General features: G+C 43.1%; 2 protein-coding genes across 6 annotated transcripts in view; one reads left to right on the top strand and one right to left on the bottom strand.

Moving 5' to 3' along the window:
- The window catches only part of Vipas39 (VPS33B interacting protein, apical-basolateral polarity regulator, spe-39 homolog), a 37,993-nt gene extending 25,488 nt beyond the window's left edge, over positions 1-12,505 (bottom strand). Inside the window, exons 1-6 of one of the 4 annotated variants that reach the window (XM_070028848.1) lie at positions 12,430-12,505; positions 7,264-7,356; positions 5,192-5,294; positions 2,595-2,741; positions 1,808-1,846; positions 589-653 (exon numbers count right to left, since the gene is read on the bottom strand). In XM_070028848.1, the coding sequence (XP_069884949.1) occupies positions 589-653; positions 1,808-1,846; positions 2,595-2,741; positions 5,192-5,294; positions 7,264-7,356 (447 nt within the window). In that variant the 5' untranslated portion in view covers positions 12,430-12,505. Of the gene's footprint in view, positions 1-588; positions 654-1,807; positions 1,847-2,594; positions 2,742-5,191; positions 5,295-7,263; positions 7,357-8,625; positions 8,692-12,101 lie in introns of those variants that run through there. The other 3 variants (XM_070028844.1, XM_070028841.1, XM_070028854.1) reach the window with 3 other exon arrangements.
- A 107-nt stretch (positions 12,506-12,612) lies between these two features.
- Positions 12,613-20,302, top strand: Ahsa1 (activator of HSP90 ATPase activity 1). Of its 2 annotated transcripts, none has more exons than XM_070028789.1 (9): positions 12,613-12,716; positions 14,345-14,535; positions 16,050-16,132; positions 16,516-16,633; positions 18,094-18,182; positions 18,957-19,085; positions 19,449-19,550; positions 19,768-19,819; positions 19,906-20,302. In XM_070028789.1, the coding sequence occupies exons 4-9, from the start codon at positions 16,567-16,569 to the stop codon at positions 20,076-20,078; spliced, it is 612 nt and encodes a 203-aa protein (XP_069884890.1). In that variant the 5' UTR covers positions 12,613-12,716; positions 14,345-14,535; positions 16,050-16,132; positions 16,516-16,566; the 3' UTR covers positions 20,079-20,302. The 2 variants fall into 2 exon arrangements, with proteins under 2 accessions (XP_069884890.1, XP_069884882.1); XM_070028781.1 differs by lacking the exon at positions 12,613-12,716 and adding an exon at positions 12,876-13,100.
- Positions 20,303-22,085: the final 1,783 nt, after the last annotated feature.

The following is a 22,085-nucleotide window of genomic DNA, read 5'->3' as shown; positions in this document are numbered from 1 at the left end:
ATGCCTTGCATAATGATATTTTAATCAACAATGCAACACATATACAATGGTGGTCCTGTAAGATTATAATGGAATTCCTATTTGCTAGGTTGTTGTTACTGTACTTGTTTTTTTTTGTTTGTTTGTTTGTTTTAAGACAGGGTCTTCCTATCTAGTTTGGAGAGCCTGGAATACATGATCTTCCTTCCTCTGCCTCCCTATTACTTAGATTGCAGGCATGCAGCATCATTTCAGGCCTGCCTAATACTTTTACTGTGCCTTTTCTATGTTTAACTATACAAATACTGACATTGTGCAATAGTTACCTATAGTATTGGGTACAGTAACATGCTGTACAGATTTATAGCCCTGAGACAATAAAGCTATATCATATGGCCTAGATGTGTAAAAGGCTTGACTATCTAGTTAAGTATACCCATGATGGTTGTGCAATGATAAAATCACTTAAGCAATGCATTTCTCATATGTCCCTGGAGTTAATGATCCGTGACTCTAAGACTGCTTGAAGAGTTGCAGAAATTAAGGCAATATATGCCAAAGTTCTTTCTACTGTGTAAAACATTATCCCAGTATTAAGATATAACTCACCCTATATTCCCCCTTAGGCCTCCCCAGCTCTGGAGCATAACTTTTGGCAGGTGTATCTGACAAAGCTGAAAAAAAAATGAGGCAACTGGTTCAGAAAGACATCATAAGTACTGTTTCTTGTCATTTTCCTCTATTGCCTCTTTCTCATTTCTTCTTGTTGTTGTTGCTTGTGCTGGTCCCAGGGCTTGAACTCAGGACCTGGATGCTGTCCCTGAGCTTTTTTGCTCAAGGTTAGCACTCTAACACTTGAGCCATAGCTCCACTTAGGACTTTTTGGTCGTTAATTGAAGATAAAAGTCTTACAAATATTCCTGATGGACTGGCTTTGAACCACAATCCTCAAAAATCTCAGCCTCCCAAGTAGCTAAGATGACAGGCATGAGTCATCAGAACTCAGTACACGTGTCTTTTTTCAGCCTTTTTTTTTTTTTTTTTACCCTCCCAAGGTATCTTTCTGGACAGAAGCAGATCACAGTTCTTCCCTAAGTCACTTCTTGCTCCTGTAGCCTGACTTCTACTTTTGTTGTTATTGTTAATCCTAGAGCTTGAACTCAGGGCTTGACTGTTTCTAAGCTTCTTTTGCTCAAGGCTAGTACTCTACCACTTGAGCTACAGCACAGCTTCTAGCTTTTTCTAAGTAGTTTTATTGGAGATAAGAGTCTCATAGACTTTCCTGCCCAGGCTGGCTTTGAACCATAATCCTCAGATCTCAGCCTCCTGAGTAGCTAGGATTATAGGTGTGAGCCACTGGTACCTGCTGTGATTTCTACTTCACCATCAAAAAATTTCTTTAGTGATGGGCATAGTAGTTCAGGCCAGCCAGTGCACAAAAATCTGCAAGATCACATCATAACCAATGGCAGGGCATATGGAGTATGCCTGTATCTCAGCTATGGGGGAAGCATAATGTTTGGACATTGCAGCATATGCAGGAAAGCACCAATAATAGGATTCACAGCCCAGCCCAGCCATAAAGTAAGACTCTATCTTGAAAATAACTATGCAAAAATGGGCTGGAATCATGGCTTAAGTAGAAGAGAGCCTGCCTCTAGCAAGCTCAAGACCCTGAGTTCAATCCCCAGTACCGCAAAAAAAATTTTTTTCCTCTAATAATGTTATTTAGAAGAAAATTCATTTAATCATCTAATAACACATCTCCAAACTCCCCAGACTATACCACATCCCCCACAACAATCAAGAGAAAGGGAACAATACTTACCATCAGAAAGAGACTGGAAACTTCCAGGTCTAGTTCTACCTAGGGATAAGTAATGAGAGAAGAGTCAAGAGAGTTCAAGTCAAAGCCATCAGACTGGGTTAAGGACACAGTGTCCTCACCGACTCTGCCTATACTAGTTATCTCATATCAACATTTGTCACAAAACATTTGTCCTCGGTGTCCTTACTTGATTTAGTATGTCTTCAAGGTTCCATATCAAAGCACGTATCAGAGTTTTATACCTTTTCATAACTAAATAATATTCTACTGCATATATATTCCTACATTTTATCCTTGAGTGGACAAAATGGGCCACTCCCATCTTTGGCTATTGTGAATAATGCTGCTATAAACAGTATACAAATACCTGTTGAAGTCCTTGCTCCCGGTTCTTTCTGTTATGTAAAAATGAAACTGCTAGGTCTTATGGTAGGTTTATGTTTAATATTTGAGAAAATTGCCTTAGTGACCACACCATTTTGCTTTCCCACCAGCAATAAACAGGAGTTCTTAGACGCACTGCCTAAGAGGTAAGGAGAAATTCTGACCTAGGCAAACTTGTTCAGTATCTATCACAGGGATAATGCCAACTTTATTCATCATGTCCTAGAAATCCATTCTAAAGCTTGTGAATTTTTCTCACTTTTCCCCTTTCTAATACTTAGCCGCCAATGATAGTTTACTGTCTTTCAATAATCATTTTCCTCCTAAGTAAATGAAAAGTATAGCCTGAGCATTTTTCAGAACAAAAGAAAGACTTTGCTGTTCCTTAACCATCATTATTTACCTCTAAAGAAGCTACTCAGGGAGTAAGTGGAAGTCGGTTTGGGTAGTTGTGCATAGGAGGAGAAGCTGTTTCGGCCCTTTATCTGTTCACGTCCATCGTGTGTTGACCCACTATTACCAGCAGTCTCTTTGATGGACCACGAAATACCTGCAGGACCATTAAGAACTAAATCAGTAAGTCTCATCCAATAGACATCTTTGACATCCAATATTCAATGAACTCAAAGCTTTTCAACAGGGGCTGGGAAGGTGGCTCAGTGGTAGAGCGCTTGCCTTGCATGCCTGAGGCCCTGGGTTTGATTCCTCAGCACCACATAAGCAAAAAGAAAAAAGCCAGAAGTGGCGCTATGGCTCAAGTGGTAGAGCGCTAGCCTTGAGCTGAAGAGCTGAGAGACAGCGCCCAGGCCCAGAGTTCAGGCCCCTCGATCAGACCAAAAAAAAAAAAAAAAAAAAAAAGCTCTTCAACAAAGGTCCTGGTCCCTTGATTATCATGGAGCAAGGGAAAAGGTCAGAGTCAAATAGATTAATCAACAGACAAATGGACAAAGGGCATGAACAAATGCATCATAAAAAGGAAATATAGTTTTTAAATATAAAAAGATGATTGTTCATTGATTTACTTATTTTTGTGCCAGTCCTGGGGCTTGAATTCAGGGCCTAGGAATTGTCCTTGAGTACAAGACTTGCTTGGTTAGTTGGAGGTTAGAGTCTTATGGACTTTCCTCCATTACTGGCTTTGAACTGTAATCCTTAGATTTCAGTCTCCTGAGTAGTTAGGTGAGCCAACAGCACCTGAATAGATGTTCTTAACAATAGTTTCAGTACTGTTGATCCCCATTAAGATAAGCAAAGATCTCAAAACTTGATCATACCCAATAGTAGAAAGGCTGTGGGAAACAGGAACCCTTCTACATTGCTGATGGGGAGTACAAACTGGCATGAGCCCTATGGTGGGGAATTTGACAATAACTATCCAATATGACAAATAGCCAATGCCAGTCATTCAACCCCAAGAAATGATCTTTCACTTATTTGAGTGTCAGAATACAAGGTTACTGATAAGAACAGAAATATCAAAAGGTTAGACACAATCTAAAATTCACCATAGTAGACTAGTTAAATAAATTATGGTAATCCATACAATGTAATACCATGCTACTGCTTAAAAAGACAAAACAAAACAAAACCAGAATAAGAAAGCTTTATAGCCGTGCACCAGTGGCTCACGGTGGTTGGTAATCCTAGCTACTCAGGAGGCTGAAATCTAAGGCTCCCGGTTCAAAGCCAGCCCGGACAGTAAAGGCTGTGAGACTCTTATCTCCAATAAACCACTAGAAAACCGGAAGTGGCTTGTGGCTCAAGTGGTAGCAGAGCACTTGCCTTGGGCTGAAGAGCTCAGGGAGAGTGCCAGGCCCAGAGTTCAAGCTCCATGACGGACCAAAAAAGAGAAAACAAGCTTTTTATATGATATGGAAAGCTCTCCAAGCCCCATTATCACATAAAAATAGCTAAGTACACAGTATGTTACTGCTTGTACAAACACTGGGGTAAAAATAGGTATGCCTATGAGCATCTCTAAATGTAAACCACCCAGCCAGTTATATAATAAGGGAGCAACAGTAAAGGCTTTTGCAGGGGAAGGGCAGGAGAGGGCAGGCACTGAGAACTGAGATGATTGTAATAGTATCAAGGAAAATTTGTCAAGTACACCTTTACTACTTTTGATTTTTAATCGTGTTATATAGTATCTCCTATTTATTCATTTTAACTTAAAACATTTCTTAGCTGGGTATCAGTGGCGCATGTCTATAACCTTAGCTAGTCAAGAAACTAGGGAAGGAAAGTCTATGAGACTCTTATCTCCAATGAACCACCAAAATATTGGAAGTAGAACTGTGGCTCAAGTAGGAAGGCACCAGTCTTGAGCAAAAAAGCTAAGAGTCAGCTTCTAGGCCCTCAGTTCAAGTCCTAGTACCAGCTCTAACCAAACAAATAAACAAACATATTTTGCCTGGTATGATGGCTCATGCCTGTAATCTCATCTTACTTAGGAAGCAGAGATCAGAAGGCAAAAAGACAGACAAGGGTGGTAGTACACATTTGTGATCCTAATTATACAATAGTCCATAGGTAGGAGATAAGAGAATCACAGCCAAAATCATGAGACTTTATCTAAAAACTAACTAATGCAAAAAAGAACCAAAGAGGATAGCTCAAGTGTAGAACCCTGAATTCAAACCCAAGCACCACCAAAAAATTTTAAATGTGTGCATGCATGTCTGTATGTGTGTAAAATCAAACTGTAAAGGTATGAAGTGTTATTATATAATGGATTAGGCAGTAAGACTTGGTGGCTAAGAAGTTTTGCAAAGTAGTTACGAATACCTCAGAGTTCTCAAATATGACTATATGTTAGAGTCAACTCCAGCACCCAAATATCTCTTGAGGTTCACCTTTCAGATGTGTGCTTATCTGGTAAGAGTCTAATCTCTTTTTCTTTTTCTTCGGAGGAAACCAGTGGACTTTGTGCGTTTGTGGACCAGTGCATTTGTGATGAGAACCTTGACTATAAATAAGCTCTATCACCTCTCTACTTACTTCCCACAGGCTCCCCACTCCAGCTGACTCGTTCCAGGTCATCGTCATCATCATCATCCACAATGTCTCGAAGGCTATTCACTGCTCGCTTGGATTCCTTTAACTGCAGACAGACAGACAGAGACAATCATTCCTTTCTACCTCTTTCTTTGAAAACGAATGCAGAGCAACTGGAACTTGAAAACAGTCAATAACTTTATTCTTATCAAAAGACTAGCTTTTTGCAAAGAAACTGCATTCTAGCCAATCACTGCATAGGCAAAAGATTAAGATGAATCCAAACCACTTTTGAGTTCTAATCATATTCCTGACAAAGACTTGCTGTCCAAATATTAGTAAATTTATTCACCTATCCAAAAGTGACCACTTCCTCTTTTGTAAAATAAACATGAATCAAAATAACTCTTTGGGCTGGGAATGAGGCCTAATGGTAGTGTGCTTACAAAGCATGCCTTAAGCCCTGGGTTCAATTCCTTGGTGCCATATAAACAGAAAAAGCAGGAATACACTGTGGCTCAAGTGATAGTGTTAGCCTTGAGCAAAAAGAAACTCAGGGACAGTGCCCAAGCCCTGAGTTCAAGCCACAGGACTGGCAAAAATAAAAAACAAATCTTCCAGTCTAAGTCATCTTCCAAAAACAAATTAGCTGGGCATAGTGGCATTTGCTCAAGGAGATCCAGGCAGAAGGAGTGCTTAGGCCCATGAATTTAAGACCAGTTTGGACAACATAACAAGACCTCATCTCAAGAATAAAGACAACAGCCAGGCGCCGGTGGCTCACACCTGTAATACTAGCTAATCAGGAGGCTGAAGATCGCAGTTCAAAGCCAGCCTGGGCAGGAAAGACCGTGAGACTCTTTTCTCAAATAAACCACTCAGAAAACTGGACGTGATGCTGTGGCTCAAGTTGTAGAACGCTAGCCTTGAGCTGAAGACAACAAATAAATGAATAACAGACTTGGGGGTCCTAGGAAAAAAGAAACTGACAAGAATGAAACATCTTACAATGTGAAGAAAGATGAACAAAGAATTATTTTACAGTCTTTCTAGATCTTTTTTGAAGGCTGTTTTCCCTGAACGTTCTTTCAGTTTAGATTGTATATGTTCTCCAAAAACCTATATATTAAAGGCTTTGTATTGGGTAGCACTATTAGGAGGTGGTAAAATCGGAATGATGGGACTTTTTGAGAGGTTCTTAAGTCACTGGGGGAGTGCTCTTAAAAAAGAGGATTGTGGATCCTCCTAGTCCTCTTTGTTTCCTGGCCATGAATTAGGCAGTTTTATTTTCTATATACTCACACTATGATATGCAGCCTTGTCACAGGTCCAAAGCAAAAGAAGCAACTAATCGTGGTCTGTGGCCTCCAACACGCTGAGCAAAATAAACCTCTTCCTGTACATGTTGGTTATCTCAGGCTTTCCATTATAGCAACAGAAAGCCAATACAAAGCCAGGTACTGGTGGCTCACACCTGTAATCCTAGCTACTCAGGAGGCTGAGATCTGAGGATCACAGTTCAAAGCCAGCCAGGGCAGGAAAGTCCATGAAACTCTTATCTCCAATAAACCACCAGAAAACTGGAAGTAGCACTGTGGCTCAAGTGGTAGAGCACTTGCCTTGAGCTGAAGAGCTCAGGGACAGTGACCAGGCTCAGAGTTCAAGCCCCAGGGACTGACAAAAGAAAGGAAGGAAGAAAGGAAGAAAGAAAGAGGAAGGAAGGAAAAGGAAGGAAGGAAGGAAGAAGGAAGGAAGGAAGGAAGGAAGGAAGGAAGGACAAAGGTTTTTGTGAAGACCTGACTCACACATTTCTTAGCTTAATAAAGACATGTTCAAAAGCCAGGATACAGGGGCGGGGGGAAGATGGGAAGGGATGGGAAGGGGAAACAAAGGAGGAGGCTACAATGCTTGATAAGAAATGTACTCATTATCTTGCCCAAGTAATTGTAACCCCTCTGTATAGTATTTTCACAATTAAAAAAATAAAGCCAGGATACCTGAGAGTATAAAAGAAAGTAATTTTAGAGTGGTTTCCTAGAGGATAAGACCTTCAGCAGTTGTCTATAGAAGCCTACCTGTGACAGTTCATCATCTTCATCATCGAAAGTGAAAGCCTTGAACTTAGAGCTGTTCCAGTATTCTTCCTCATCACCTTTTGTCCGATTCATCTGTGGTGAGAGAGATAGATACATATCCCTTTCTAGGTCTCTCCCTAAAGAGTTCCAAAAGCTTTAGATTCTTTACCACTAACTGATCCCAGAAATTAGGTATATAGAAAAGAATCTGATGAGGCAAATACTGAACATGCCATATAAAAGAAGATCCATAGGTTTTCAACTGGTGATTCATATATTTGACCCTCTAGTTACACAGAAATAGGCATTAATTACTAGAACTTCTATTTTGTTCAAGATTCTCTCTGAGGTGTTTAAGGGATATCAAAAGTGTATCACCAGGCACCGGTACTCACAATTATAATCCTAGCTATTCAGGAGGTGAGATGTGAGGGTCACTGCTTAAAGCCAGCCTGGCAGGAAAATCCATGAGACTCTTATCTCCAATTAACCACAAAAAGCCAGAAGTGGAGCTGTGCCTTAAGTAGAACACTAGCCTGGAGCATAAAAAAATCAGGGACAGCACCAGGCCCAGCCTCAGGAGGACCAGCAAAAATTAAAACAACAACAAAATAATACATGATACAGTCCTTCTCCTGAAGGACCTAGAACAGAGCCAGAGTATTCAGAACATGTATGTGTAACGTTATCAGTATATGTTGGGAAACACTAGAAGACTTTGTAAATACAAAGTTGGATAAAAACACAAGGATTGGTCAGAGCACACACAAAAAATACTGAGTAATTACATTTATGTATTCAGCATCTCTAAGGAACTGTTGTAGGCTCTGGGAATACTATAGTGAATAAAACTGATAAGGATCTCATTCTCATATTTGCTTTTTGGTTTCTTTGTATGCCACTATTGGGGCTTGAACCCAGGTCCTGAGCATCATTCAAGGCTCTGCCACTTGAGCAACATTTCCATTTCTGGCCTTTATTTGGGGGGTGGGGTTAGTTAATTAAAGATACTACTTTTTTAGATTTGTCTGCCTGGGATGGTTTCCAACTGCGATTCTCAGATCTCAGCCTCCTTAGTAGCTAGGATTACAAGCATGAACCACTGGTACCTGACTTATATGTGCTTTTAAAATGCCTAAAAGAATGAAAGAAAAGCAATTTAATGAAACAGAATTATCTTGCCTGTATTTTCAAGTTGTAATTATTTTATCAACAACTTGGTCAAAATTTGGGAAAAGAACCAGGCACCGGTGGCAAAAATCCATAATCCTAGCCAGTCAAGAGGCTTAGACCTGGAGGATGGCAACTCAAAGTCAATCTGGGCAAAAAAAGCTTTCAAAACTCCATCTCTAAAATAATCACCAAAATGTTGGGCTGGATGTGTGGCTCAACTGATAGTGCCCACTGAGAAAGTGTGAGGTCCTGAGTTCAAATCTGGTATTGGACCCCACTGCAAAGAAAAAAAAAATGAGAGCAAGATCATGGGAAGAAAATGCATAGTCAAAAGATCACTAGTCTCTTCTATAACTTTCTCTAAAATTTGATTTCACCTTGAAAATAATTTTTTTTCTTTTAGCATTACAAACTAAATTATCAATGTCAACTGGAATTTGAGTGAAAAACTATGGTTCCAGGGGTAGAGAACACTATACATGTCCACAAAATCATTTGGCACATGACAAGACAGACACATACCCTTTTTGATGCTTCTTAGCTAAGCCTATCTGCCTATTCTGGTTTTTTGTTTGTTTGTTTTTGCCAGTCCCATGGCTTGAACTCAGGGCTTAGGCACTGTCCCTGAGCTTCTTTTGCTCAAGGTTAGCCCTCTACTACTTGAGCCACAGGACCACTTCCAGCTTTTTCTGTGTATAAGGTACTGAGGAATGGAACCTAGGGTTTCATGCATAGTAGGAAAGCACTCTACCACTAAGCCACATTCCCAGCCCCTATATTAATAATTTTGTATGACCCACAAATAATGTTACAATTTCTTTTTTTTTTTTTTTTTTGGGTCCGGTTGTGGGGCCTGAACTCTGGGCCTGGGCGCTGTCCCTCAGCTTTTCAGCTCAAGGCTAGCGCTCTACCACTTGAGCCACAGTGCCACTTCCGGCTTTTTTCTTTTTGCTTATGTGGTGCTGAGGAATCGAACCCAGGGCCTTGAGCATGCAAGGCAAGCGCTCTACCACTGAGCCACCTTCCCAGCCCAATGTTACAATTTCTAAGTGGCTCATGGTACACAAAAAGTTCCTCACTCCTGCTAATAAATACTCAATTTTTCATAGCACCAAAAGTAACCTCAAAGGGTACAATGTCAAATTCTAAATAATTAGTTGGCTTTTCCTTATATTCCAACAGCACCTTTCTAAATAAAAGCTTTAGAAATACTCATCATGGGAGCTCTATTGAGGCTTTTGAAGGCACTTAACAATTCTGCCTTCCCATTTTCAGCTGAAGGATAATGGGAGGCAAAGCTGTATGGTGGGAACTTTCTTTTCTTTTTCTTTTTTTTGGTCTGGTCGTGGGGCCTGAACTCTGGGCCTGGGTGCTGTCCCTCAGCTCTTCAGCTCAAGGCCAACGCTCTACCACTTGAGCCACAGTGCCACTTCCGGCTTTTTTCTTTATGTGGTGCTGAGGAATTGAACCCAGGGCCTCAGGCATGCAAGGCAAGCACTCTACCACTGAGCCACCTTCCCAGCCCGGTGGGAACTTTCTGCTAGTTGGTCTCTTCCCAAGCAGCCATCACTAATTCCTACTGAACCCAGCAATGACTGCAAAGATTCCATTCTATTTTTAATTTCAGGATTCAGAAAAGCTTAATAGACATTAAAATAAACATAGAAAAGCTTAATAGACATTTAAAAAAATCATTGCATGTGGTAGTACAAGTACAGTCACTGTAGCTAAGCAGCCTTGACTTCAAATCTTGGCTTTTCTAATTCCAAGCAAAATAGGTGTCTTTTAAACCTTGCAGAGAAAGTGGTATCCTAGATTATAGGATATACAGGATTATATAGGATTACAGTGAAGAACAAATACTCAGAAAACCTGAAGTGCCCAACAGAAAGCAAATACTACATGCTAGCTCCTTTTATTATTGGTTTACTTAGCAACATCTTTTCACCATCATCTCTGTAATAGGGACATTAAACCAAAGATTTTTATAAGGATAAACTGTACAGTGCTTAGTGCCTGACAGAAAGTGAATGCCTATAATTAACTTTTACTAACTAATCATAGTGTGTTGGAAAAAGCTTCCTAATTTTTTTTTTTTTAATTCTGCAAGAAGGCTGGGAATGTGGGTTGTCTAGTGGTAGAGTACTTGCCTAGCATGCCTGAAGTTTCTCAGTACCACATAAACAGAAAAAGCCGGAACCTGCACTGTGGCTCAAGTGGTAGAGTGCTAGCCTTGAGCAAAAGAAGATCAAGGACAGTGCCCAGGCCCTGAGTTCAAGCTCCAGGACTGGCCAAAAAAAAAAAAAAAAATCTGCAACAGATAAATGTCTCTGGAGCCGGGCCGGTGGTTCACGCCTGTAATCCTAGCTACTCAGGAGGCTGAGATCTGAGGATCACGGTTCAAAGCCCGCCCAGGCAGGAACATCTGTGAGACTCTTATCTCCAATAAACCACTAGAAAACCGGAAGTGGCGCTGTGGCTCAAGCGGTAGAGCATTCGCCACAGGGACAGCGCCCAGGCCCAGAGTTTAAGCCCCACGACTGACTGACTAAATAAATAAAAATAAATGTCGGGCTGGGAAGGTGGCTCAGTGGTAGAGCGCTTGCCTTGCATGCATGAGGCCCTGGGTTCAATTCCTCAGCACCACATAAGCAAAAAGAAAAAAGTCGGAAGTGGCACTGTGGCTCAAGTGGTAGAGCGCTAGCCTTGAGCTGAAGAGCTGAGGGACAGTGCCCAGGCCCAGAGTTCAGGCCCCACGACCGGACCCCCCAAAAAATAAAATAAAATAAAAAATAAATGTCTCTGGAACAAGTACAGCTTCATTATTTCAAAAAGTACTTAAAATAATTCTCGGAATAATCCTGTGGGGTAGAATTATTATCTTTTCCATGTTTAAAGGAGGTATGAAAAGGATTAAATATCAAAGCAGCTTTGTTTACCACATCTATTCCAAATTATAATCAAAGTTTTCTGCTTCCTAGACTATTTTCACTGTCTTGCATAGTCTATCTACTTTTCATTCCTGGAAGAACTAAGGCACACCTATGATAAATATACACAGATAAATGCAATATTGCACTGGAGAATTTCTGGAATCTTTTCTTCAACCACACAATGGCAGTTTAATACCAATTTGTACTTAAGAGTGTCACTAAGAAGCTAGATTTACTGGGCCAGTAAAGTGATAATGTCTTAATAGTTCCAAACGTTACAAAAACCTCAAGTAAAATTTTAATAGTGCCTAAGAAATGTGCTTCGACATGATGTTAAATACTTCAGAGGCCTGACCTGTATTCTGAGAGCCCCAGGAAAGGGTGACAGATGCAAGAAGAGGAACAAGACGCAGGACGAGGAGGACCAGGAAAACACAACAAAACACACACACACACCCTCCCACACACACAGACACACACAGACAGACAGACACACACACACACACACACACACACACACACACACACACACACACACACACACACACACACACACACACACACACACACACACCCCACACACCCCTCCCTCCTTCAGGATCCTCTAGAAACCAGATATTGAAAACAGACTCAGTTTCAAAATAAGGTTTGTGAACTGAAGCCAAAGAATGTGGATTAAAACCGGGTAACCGCGGGCGAACGTTCAGGAAGCCACGGATCTACCGCACTCACCAGAGCCCGGCGGATCCCTGGGTTTTGTTGGTTCAGAACCAAATGTCAAGTTCTGAAGTAAATCTTGGGGCGTAGCCTGGCTCGCAAGACTGGCCCCGAATGGGAGTCAGGCCGGAACAGAGACGCAGGGATGTCCCAGAGAAGAGGAGGAAGAGGATTGGGATGAGGAGAGGGATGACTCAGACGGACTCGCGGCCCAAGGGCCCGGGACACCCTCACCTCTTCCACACCGAGCCCTCCCTCTCAGGACAGCGCCAGTCTCCGCCGCCCGACCAGCCTTTCTAATCAGTCTATGCTGCATAAGGAAGAAGAGGAAGAGGACACTCACGGGGGCGGAGGAGAGAGTCAGAGTAAAGAGAGCGCCCGCAGAGCATCATGGGACTTGTAGTTCTTTTCCCTCGACCGTCGGGAACTGTCGCGATAGACCCGCGAGACGTCTTGACTACATCCCCCAGAAACCCTAGCGCCCGTGCTAGATCATTTCCTTTACTTTCAACGCGACCTTCCGCGGTTAGACAGAGGGTTCTTTAACAGGACTACAACTCCCAGAAGGCTTAGCAAGACCGAGTTAGAGACCAAGGAAACAAAGGGACCACGTCCTTTGTGTCCCTACAGGTGAGGAATGGTAGTGTGAAGGGCTGGGTTTGGGGCCCCTTTGGCGATAATCTGAGGGTGTTTGTGAGGACTTCAGAACAGGCGGAACCTACAGTTAGGCAAGCTGGAACGGAAGTAGCCGGTAGGAGTGGGGAGGAGCCGGAAGTTGAGGCGGGGAGGGGTGGGGGTGGAGGGAAAAGCAAGCCAGGAGGTGCTGCGGCCGCTTCTAGTAGTTTCCAGGCGCTGCCGGGCGGCTGGGACCGAGCGGTCCTGAGGCTGTGACTGCGGCTGCTTGGGAGCTGGTGGCGGCGCGCTAGGAGAGCCGATGGCCAAGTGGGGTGAGGGCGACCCACGCTGGATCGTGGAGGAGCGGGCGGACGCCACTAACGTCAACAACTGGCACTGGTGAGGGCCAGCAAGGCAAGGCCGCAGGAGCACCGGCACCAGGCTTGGGTTTGGGGGTTCCTGGGACCTTGGCGCGGACAGAGCTGGGGCCCGGGCAGGCCTGGCCTGAGATCAGGGGACGGGTGGGTTCCTCGTGTGGCAGGGGAAGGGGTCCTCTTCAGCACCCCTAGCCTAGTCTCAGTGTCGGGGACGAGAGGGGTCCGCGGGCGAAGCTTCTACCCAAAGAGCAATTTCAGACAGAGAACAGAACATCCCCAATTGCTGCATCCAGCCTGGAGCAGGAAGATGCTTCCTACACGTGGCCGCAGTCAGCGAGACCCAAAGGCCTTTCGATTGTGTCGGGAGCCTGCTGGGGAAATCTCCGGCCCCAGGAGCCATAATCTCTGCTTTGTGGCTTACAGTCAAAGTGAAAAGTCAACTGTAAGGCACAGGTGCCCCAGGAGAAGGTTTGGACTACGTTCGGCCAAGCGCCAGGCTGCTGAAGACCCTGCAGCCTCACATCCGGAACTATGAAGTTGGTTTGTGTTTGGACTCCGGGTAGCCCGGCGATCGTGGTTTTGTATTTTATAGTTATACTGAGTTATACTGCCCTTAAAAGCTCTCCCTCCTTCATGAAATCTTCCATAAACAGCGTTTACTTTAAACTCTACTGAACTTTCGTTCGTAATGCAATTTGGTTGCAGCTCTTTTTGTTGTTGACTGTTATTGAATAGTTGATTGGAAAGGCAGAGTAATCTTTTTTCCCTTCCTCTTCACTGTGCTTGGCAGTATTTTTTGTTATGGTTAGTTTTGAAGTCTAGACTTGTTTTTTGGTCAACCAGAGGACATAGAATGTGTTGGGTCCTTTAAAGCTGTCTGAATCTTAACAGGCTGAGAGCAGTTTTGCTAATGAATGAGGACCTGCCTGGTCCTTTTAGCCAAATGCTGTACTCTGTGCTCGTCTGTGCTCCTCTCTGCAGTGTGTGCAGTTGCACTCTTGGCCAAATGGGGGTGCCCTTTTAAAACATAAAATGTCATAATGTACCGCATAACTTTTCTCGTTTAGTTGTACTGTTACAGCATTTGCCTTTGTTGGCAGTAATGCAGTGTCTCTCCTTCCTAACAGTGATGTGGAGTGGAACTACGAGTTTTGTGTTCTTTTTCACCTGTCTGTCCAGCCTCCTTTAACTTTGCCTTTTTGGGAGGCAGCCGTGTGTATCCTTTGTTTGACTGCTGATCCATAGGTTTACTTCTGTTTTTTTCAGGACAGAGAGGGATGCTTCAAACTGGTCCACAGAAAAGCTGAAGACCCTGTTTCTGGCTGTTCGGGTACAGAATGAGGAGGGCAAGTGTGAAGTGACCGAAGTGAATAAACTTGATGGAGAAGCATCTATTAACAATCGAAAAGGCAAACTTATCTTCTTTTATGAATGGAACGTCAAACTGAATTGGACAGGTATGTATTTGCTGGTCTGTCAGAGAAGGAAGAGGCTAACTGCATTTCTGCTGACCTGTTAAGGAGCTGGAGAAAAGTTTTTGAGGAGTAATGAACTGTTGAGGGGAGAATGGGAAGAAAGCAGCATGAGATGCTAAAATTTCCCTGTCACCATGGGGTACTCATAAGTCACCACCAGCGAACTGACTGGGCACTGTATCTTTTGGCCCTTGTCTGTCAGGGTGTATAAAATGATATTTCCGCAGTTTACAATTGTGACCATTTTCTAACTGTTCAGTGTGAATCTTAAAGATCAGACCACTGTGCTAGTGAATCTAGTGTGGCTATAAATTGGGACTGCCCTATATATTCTTTGATGTAATGACCCATCTGTGACCACATTAGGAAACAATTGGGACCATACATATTCCCCCTCACTTGGTGGTCCTGACAGTTTAAGGGTTGAAGTTTTTAAAAAAAGAAAGAAAGAAAGAAAGCTCTGGGAGTATAAAATAGCTACCATCTGTGTCTGGGGTAAAACATGAATAAATTTGTGCTTTAGTAAGCATTTAGTACTATGTAATATCAATAAGAAAATGATACTGAGGTGAACGTAGAGATACATCTCTTCATGATTTTTCAAGTATACCTAAAACATTGTAGTCTGGAAGGAATTTTATATCTTTATAGCTTGCCCACTCTTCTTTGAGAAAATGAAGTCTAAAGAGGTGATTTCATTTGCGAGTTCACATATAGTTCAATAAATATGTTACTAAAAATTGCCAAACTACACAAAAAAATACTCAGTGAAAACACAGTTTGTAGGGAAAATGGCATTGGGGATACAATACCACAAAAATTTACCCCATCAGTAACACGTTTCATGTTAAATGGCTAGAAACACACAAACAGTATTAGATAATGGTGTCTTGCCTTGATAAGAGGTCTGAAATTTTTTTGTGATGGTAGACAACAGGGTTGCAGCTTAATTGTATAAGGAGAGACATCTGAGTCAGGAGAAACAGCCCATCCCCAATGGTGTGTGGTTGTGGCATATAACATGTGCTTAACTAAGGTGATTAGCAGATGCTTTGAGGGATGTTTTGCTCATTCCTATGTGAGGTTCAGCTAGGTGTAGTTTTCTGTGTTCAACTAATGTTTCTCATGGGTGAAATTCTCTTGATTAAGTTGTCCTCTAATATACCAGTCACATGGGGATATGTACATATTTTCAGAGCAAGTATTGTGACTGTGTTGGCTGTTGACTCAAGTAGAATTCATACTAGTGCCCAGTTGATATGGCTGTCAGTTCCACTGCCAGGACTGTTAGTTGTTCTTCAGCAAAGAGTGAGGAGAGAGAGGATGGGGGCACTGGATTACATCTGCCTTGTAGCATTCTCTCAGACTAGATGTCGGTTCAGAATAAGGAGGGCCAAAAAAAAAAGCCTAAGTGGTGTAGTGCTCTGGTAGGTCCTTCAGGCATAGATCTTTTCCTGCAAAAGAGGAAGCTAACAGCATTTCATTGCTTTTGACAGGTACCTCTAAGTCAGGAGTACAATACAAGGGACATGTGGAGATCCCTAATTTGTCTGATGAAAACAGCGTGGATGAAGTGGAGGTTTGTGAGTCTTAACTCTTCATCTGAGCCCTCCCTATGCTTTTTGTCTCAGATGAGGAAAATGACATTTTCCAAAATGAATAGCCCAGACCTGCTTCAGGCATTCAGAAACCGGTCTACAGATGAGTTTCTAGCTATAGGGTAACACTGAAAATTTCCAGAGCAATTTCCAGAAATTGTACTCAATTTCTTTGTTTTAGCTTCAAGCATGAACCACCTTTGCCTTGGCAGAGGACTTGAGAAGGAACAATAATGGGATTGGATGAATACACCATCTCCACACATTGCTTTTGGAAGCATTAGCCGTTAACTGATTGCTTGGAACCACGTTCCATGATGTGTCCCTTGAGTTATTTACCGCCTACTTCTGATCTCTCACTCAGATTAGTGTGAGCCTTGCCAAAGATGAGCCTGACACAAATCTCGTGGCCTTAATGAAGGAAGAAGGGGTGAAACTTCTCAGAGAAGCAATGGGGATTTACATCAGCACCCTCAAAACAGGTATCCCTTGAGTGATGACATATACTGGAGGAGGCAGCCTTCTACCTATCAGATTCTGTTTAAGGGACTAGACTGTTTCTTTAGCAGATGGATGAAGATTTGGTGGGAAGAGATTTATTTCACCTCAAAGTCACTCGAAGCTAGCTAGCTTATAAGTAAAGGAAGGATTTAGAGCCACGGTGCTCATAGGTTAGTCTCTTGGAACCCAAATGAGATGCATGATGGATTTGGAAGACTTGGGAGCTCCAAGAAGCAATGTAAAACAACTTAGTTAAATCTTTCTTTTTTTTTTTTTTTTTTTTCTTTTTTGCTAGTCCTGGGGCTTGAACTTAGTGCCTGGGCACTGTCCCTGAGCTTTTGTGCTCAAGGCTAGCAGTCTACCACTTGAGCCACAGCTCTACTTCTGGCAGACTTTCCTGCCCAGTTTGGCTTTGAACTATGATCTTCAGATCTCTGCCTTCTGAATAGCTAGGATTACAGACATTAGACACCAGTGCCTGGCTTCAGTTAGCTTTTAAGATTGATAATGTGATAGTTTAGATACATTAGATTAACTATTAGTAATGTTTTTATCTGTTATATTTGACTTTTGTTGTTTTGTGTTTTTTTTGGGGTCCGGTCGTGGGGCCTGAACTCTGGGCCTGAGCGCTGTCCCTCAGCTCTTCAGCTCAAGGCTAGCACTCTACCACTTGAGCCACAACACCATTTCCGGCTTTTTTCTTTTTGCTTATGTGGTGCTGGGGAATCGAACCCAGGGCCTCAGGCATGCAAGGCAAGCGCTCTACCACTGAGCCACCTTCCCAGCCCTGTTATATTTGACTTTTTAACGTGACTATTAGACATTTTTTTAAGTGACATTTGATGCTACTGTTGGCTAGCAGTAAACTAAAGACTACTTGAATATGTATCTGGTTGTAGCTGTTTTCTAGGGGTAAGGCAAAGTCAGGAAAGGGACTCAACGTGCATCCAAGTTGCCTGGTAGAGTACCCGCTCTTTTTTTTTTTTTGGTCAGTCCTGGAGCTTGAACTTAGAGCCTAGACACTGAGCTTCTTTTGTTCAAGACTAGCACTATATCATTTGAGCCATAGCACCACTTCAGCTTTTTCTGTTAATGTGGTACTAAGGAATCAAACTCAGGGCTTCATGCATGCTAGGCAAGCACTCTATCACTAAGCCACTTTCTAGTCCAAGTACCCACTTTTGAAGTCACTGAAGTGCTGCTCCACTTACTGGTTAGCTTCAAAAGTGGACTTAACATTTGGCAAGTTGTAATACTTCATGAACATATTGTGTTCTATAGCATACTAATGTAGCTGTCTACTGTAGACCAAAGGTAAGGATGTAAAAATAGATATTTTTCTGGTTATTTCTCATTTTGGGTTAGGATGACTAATTTTACCAAGCTTCGTGTGTCTGATGGTAAGAAGTAACTCCCAGAGCTGGTGCTTTTGTCTTTTCAGAGTTCACTCAGGGCATGATCTTGCCCACAGTGAATGGAGAGTCAGTAGACCCAGTGGGGCAGCCAGCTCTGAAAACTGAGGAGCGCAAGGTAAAGCTATTCCCCGGTGACAGGGAGGAAGGGGTGGCTGTCTGCAAAGGGAAGTAGAACACGGCTACTCCTCATTCTGTCTCATCTCTTGCCCTCTCACCCTCACCTCAAAGCCAGAGCTGCCTGCTCCTTGTTTTTGTTTTGTGCCAGTCCTGATGCATGAACTCAGGGTTCTAGGCACTGTCCTGGAGCTTTTGGGCTCTCTACCACTTTAACTCTATTCTAGGTTTTTTGGTAGTTAATTGGAGATAAGAGGCTCAGACTTTTCTACCCATGCTGGCTTTGAACCATGAGTAGCTAGGATTAGAGGTGTGAACCACCAATGCCTAGTATGTCCAGTTCTTTAAACATAAAAATTCTGTTTGAGAGTTACAGGGATTTGAAGGTGTTTCTGAAGAGTTCTTTCACAACTGAAACATCTACACTCACAAATTACCTTCAACCCCTCTGAATGCTTAGCTTTTTCAAGATGAAGAATTTTTTTTGGGGGGGGGGAGGGGCCTGAACTCTGGGCCTGGACACTGTCCCTCAGCTCTTCAGCTCAAAGCTAGCGCTCTACCACTTGAGCCACAGCGCCACTTCCGGCTTTTTTCTTTTTGCTTATGTAGTGCTGAGGAATCAAATCCAGGGCCTCATGCATGCAAGGCAAGCACTCTACCACTGAGCCACCTTCCCAGCCTAAGATGAAGAATTTGTGAGAATAAATAATAATAAATCTGTCTCTTGAGGTTTTACTTTGAAATTAAATCGACATGTTTTACTATCATTTCACAGGCTAAGCCTGCTCCTTCAAAATCCCAGGCCAAACCTGTTGGTGTCAAAATCCCCACTTGTAAGATCACCCTTAGAGAAACCTTCCTGACATCACCAGAAGAACTCTATCGAGTGTTTACCACACAAGAGGTAAGTAAGTATATGCTTGTCTGTGGACCCATGCCTCTGCCATTAGAGCTTACAGGCCAAATGTAAATGACTCAGCAAAGGGAATTTTCCCCTTATCCCTCTCCTTTGGAGTCATGTACATGGGAACTACTAGATTCTTGTTAGAAAAGGGAATGGATCCAAAGTAATGACTCCATAGATTCAGAAAGAATTATACTGAAGTCAAAGCCTTGGTCTCATGGAGCAGAATAGGGGGGAAGACCAGGACCTGCTCACTGGCAGAGAGGCTTTGGAAGTGAGAGTCAAGGCATGTGGGATTCAACTGGCCTGGCTCTGGGTCCCATTAAAAGCTATTATATCTCCCTGCCTTTTCTCCTCCTATAGCTGGTTCAGGCCTTTACTCATGCTCCTGCAATGTTAGAAGCAGATAAAGGTGGGAAGTTCCACATGGTAGATGGCAACGTGTCTGGGGAATTTACTGATCTGGTGAGTACTGCTGCCCCCATTGTTGCCTCTGTCTTGTCAGATTAGTGGCTTCTCTGCTCTATACAATTTCACTTCTAATTCTCTTCAGTTAATAAAAGTGTTTTCTCTTCAAAAAGGATGTCTTTTTGTATAGTTGCACAAATGATAGGCTTCATACAGAAGTCAGATGGCTAACCCTAGATAGTACCAGGTACATTACAGTCTCTACTTGTTTTAGGTCCCTGAGAAGCATATTGCGATGAAATGGAGGTTTAAGACTTGGCCAGATGGTGAGTAGCATAATTGTTGCTGTTGTCCACTTAGTAGTTTAAACCCTCATGGAAATGCTGGGTCTGAAACATCTCCTCTCCCACAGGGCACTTTGCCACCATCTCCCTGACCTTTATTGATAAGAATGGAGAGACCGAGCTGTGTATGGAAGGTCGAGGCATCCCTGCCCCTGAGGAAGAGCGGACGCGGCAGGGCTGGCAGCGGTACTACTTTGAGGGCATCAAACAGACCTTTGGCTATGGTGCACGCTTGTTTTAGGGCCAGCAACTGGGGCTCCAGCCTGCTCAACACTTCAGTCCAGCCCACTCCTGACTGGGGCTGTGGCTCACAGGATTGCACCATCCCAACCGCTAACTTGGGGCTGGGGCCCCTCCCCTCCACATATACCTTGGGTTTGTGCATGTTTTCTGCTGGGTGGGATCAGAGGGTGATTCTCTTTTATGTGTACATATGCTACATAAACACAAATTTTAAAAACATAACATTTCTAGAAACTGTTGATTCAACTCCCTTTCAAGATTTTAAAATTAGGAGTTTATAGGTTCTATGTACATTTTTTGAAAAGTGTAGGAAGGAGGCCCAAGGAGAACTTGGCCTCTCACCATCAGGCACTGTGATCCGTTTCCTTACACTGCAGGCTTGAATCTGCTGCCTTTCACCAGGGCAGGGCAGGGCAGGGCAGAAGCAGTGCTATCACACGTGTCCACCCCATGCTACGGTGTCTGCCTAGCCTGTGTACTCACCATACTTAGCCTCTTACAGAGTGATGACCACTGGGTGCTGGGTTGAAAGAGCTAGAGGCTGCTGAGTGTGGCCGCGTCTGTTGAGAGCAGCTGCTGCATACCCAACACTACACAAAGCCGTTTCTTCGTATTAGCACATTGAATCCCTAGAAAGTCCTGTGAAGTAGGAGATTCTGATGACTTCACAAAAACATAATCCTCAGGTTTCTTACTTTACAGATACCTTATGTGTTTGCCATTGGTAAGCCTTTGTTTTTGTTTTTGTTTTTTGTTTGTTTGGTTGTTTTTTTTTCTTGCCATTCCTGGGCTTAAACTCTGGGTCTGAGTGCCATCCCTGAGCTTTTTGCTCAAGGCTAGCGCTCTACCACTTGAGCCCTGTACCACTTCCAGCTTTTCCTGATTATGTGGTGCTAAGGAATCAAACCCAAGGCTTCATGCATGCTGGGCTAGCCCCTAAGCTTTTGATTTCTTAAAATAGCCCAGATCTAACTGGTAGTGACTGGAATTGGAATTTGGAACAAAGACCATAGTTGCTGTTCCAGTGTTCAAGTCTAAACCCTGGGTGTCCTACCTTGGGTTCATCAACATTAGAAGCAGCTGCAATTTTTAAGTCTATCCCTCCGGGAGAAGAAAATTACTGCCTTTTAGTACTCCTTCCCTGATCCTCCACGCAAAAGAGGAAGTCATTGTCCTTATTCCTCTAAATGCCTGGTATAGTTTAAGGATATTTGCTGACCTCCAACTGTGCCAAGTGCTGGAAGCACATTCTTACGGGGTTCAGGTCCACATCACAGTGATTACCTGAGCATACAAGCCTGCCCTGCACCCCGTGTCAGGACCCTGTACCCTCTCTCCTGCAGCCACAGACACTCATCTTCTTTTGCCTGTTTTTAGATGGCAGAGAGGCCGGCAGGCTAATCTTAACATGACTTGGCAAACATTTTATAGGTAAAGCAGAAAAATCTAGACTTTTGGATCTAGAACCCCAGTAGCATCTTTGGTTTGAATTGGATGAATGTGAGACTGAGCTTTTTTTTATTAAGTCAGTCATGGGGCTTGAACTCGGCCTGGATGCTGCTCCTCAGCTCTTCAGCTCACGGCGCGTGCTCTACCACTTGAGCCAGAGTACCACTTTTGTTTTTTTTCTGGTGGTTAATTGGAGATGAGTCTCACAGACTTTCCTGCCCTAGCTGGCTTTGAACCACGATCCTCATATCTCAGCCTCCTGAGTAGCTAGGCGTGAGCCACTGGCGTCCAGCTGGGATTGAGCTTTATCATATTGATAATTCTGCACTCCATCTGTCTTGAAGGGTCTAAAAAAATGCTTTTTGGTAAAGAAATTGTTCTCCAGCTTGAATGAAATCCATGGCGCCTCCTAACAGAGACAATAATTAGCCCTAGTGTGCCTGGCTGGAAAAATTCCAGTTCTGAAATAAGGAAAAAATGAAGAAATTATAGAGATAACTATAACACCTTAGTAAAAATCAGAGTACTGAGCTGAGTGCCTGTCATGTGACAGTCA

This window comes from Dipodomys merriami, unplaced genomic scaffold (assembly GCF_024711535.1).
Source record: "Dipodomys merriami isolate MVZ:Mamm:240054 unplaced genomic scaffold, mDipMer1.0.p SCAF_1, whole genome shotgun sequence".
Classification (NCBI taxonomy): Eukaryota; Metazoa; Chordata; class Mammalia; order Rodentia; family Heteromyidae; genus Dipodomys; species Dipodomys merriami.
This window is presented reverse-complemented; position numbering and strand designations above follow the sequence as displayed.

Excerpts from the sequence above, each read along its gene's own strand:
- Ahsa1 (XM_070028781.1), top strand. The coding sequence starts at position 13,021 with ATGGCCAAGTGGGGTGAGGGCGACCCACGCTGGATCGTGGAGGAGCGG. Across the intron at positions 13,101-14,344 it reads AACGTCAACAACTGGCACTG|GACAGAGAGGGATGCTTCAA; the intron begins GTGAGGGCCAGC and ends TGTTTTTTTCAG. Across the intron at positions 18,183-18,956 it reads TGAAAACTGAGGAGCGCAAG|GCTAAGCCTGCTCCTTCAAA; the intron begins GTAAAGCTATTC and ends ATCATTTCACAG.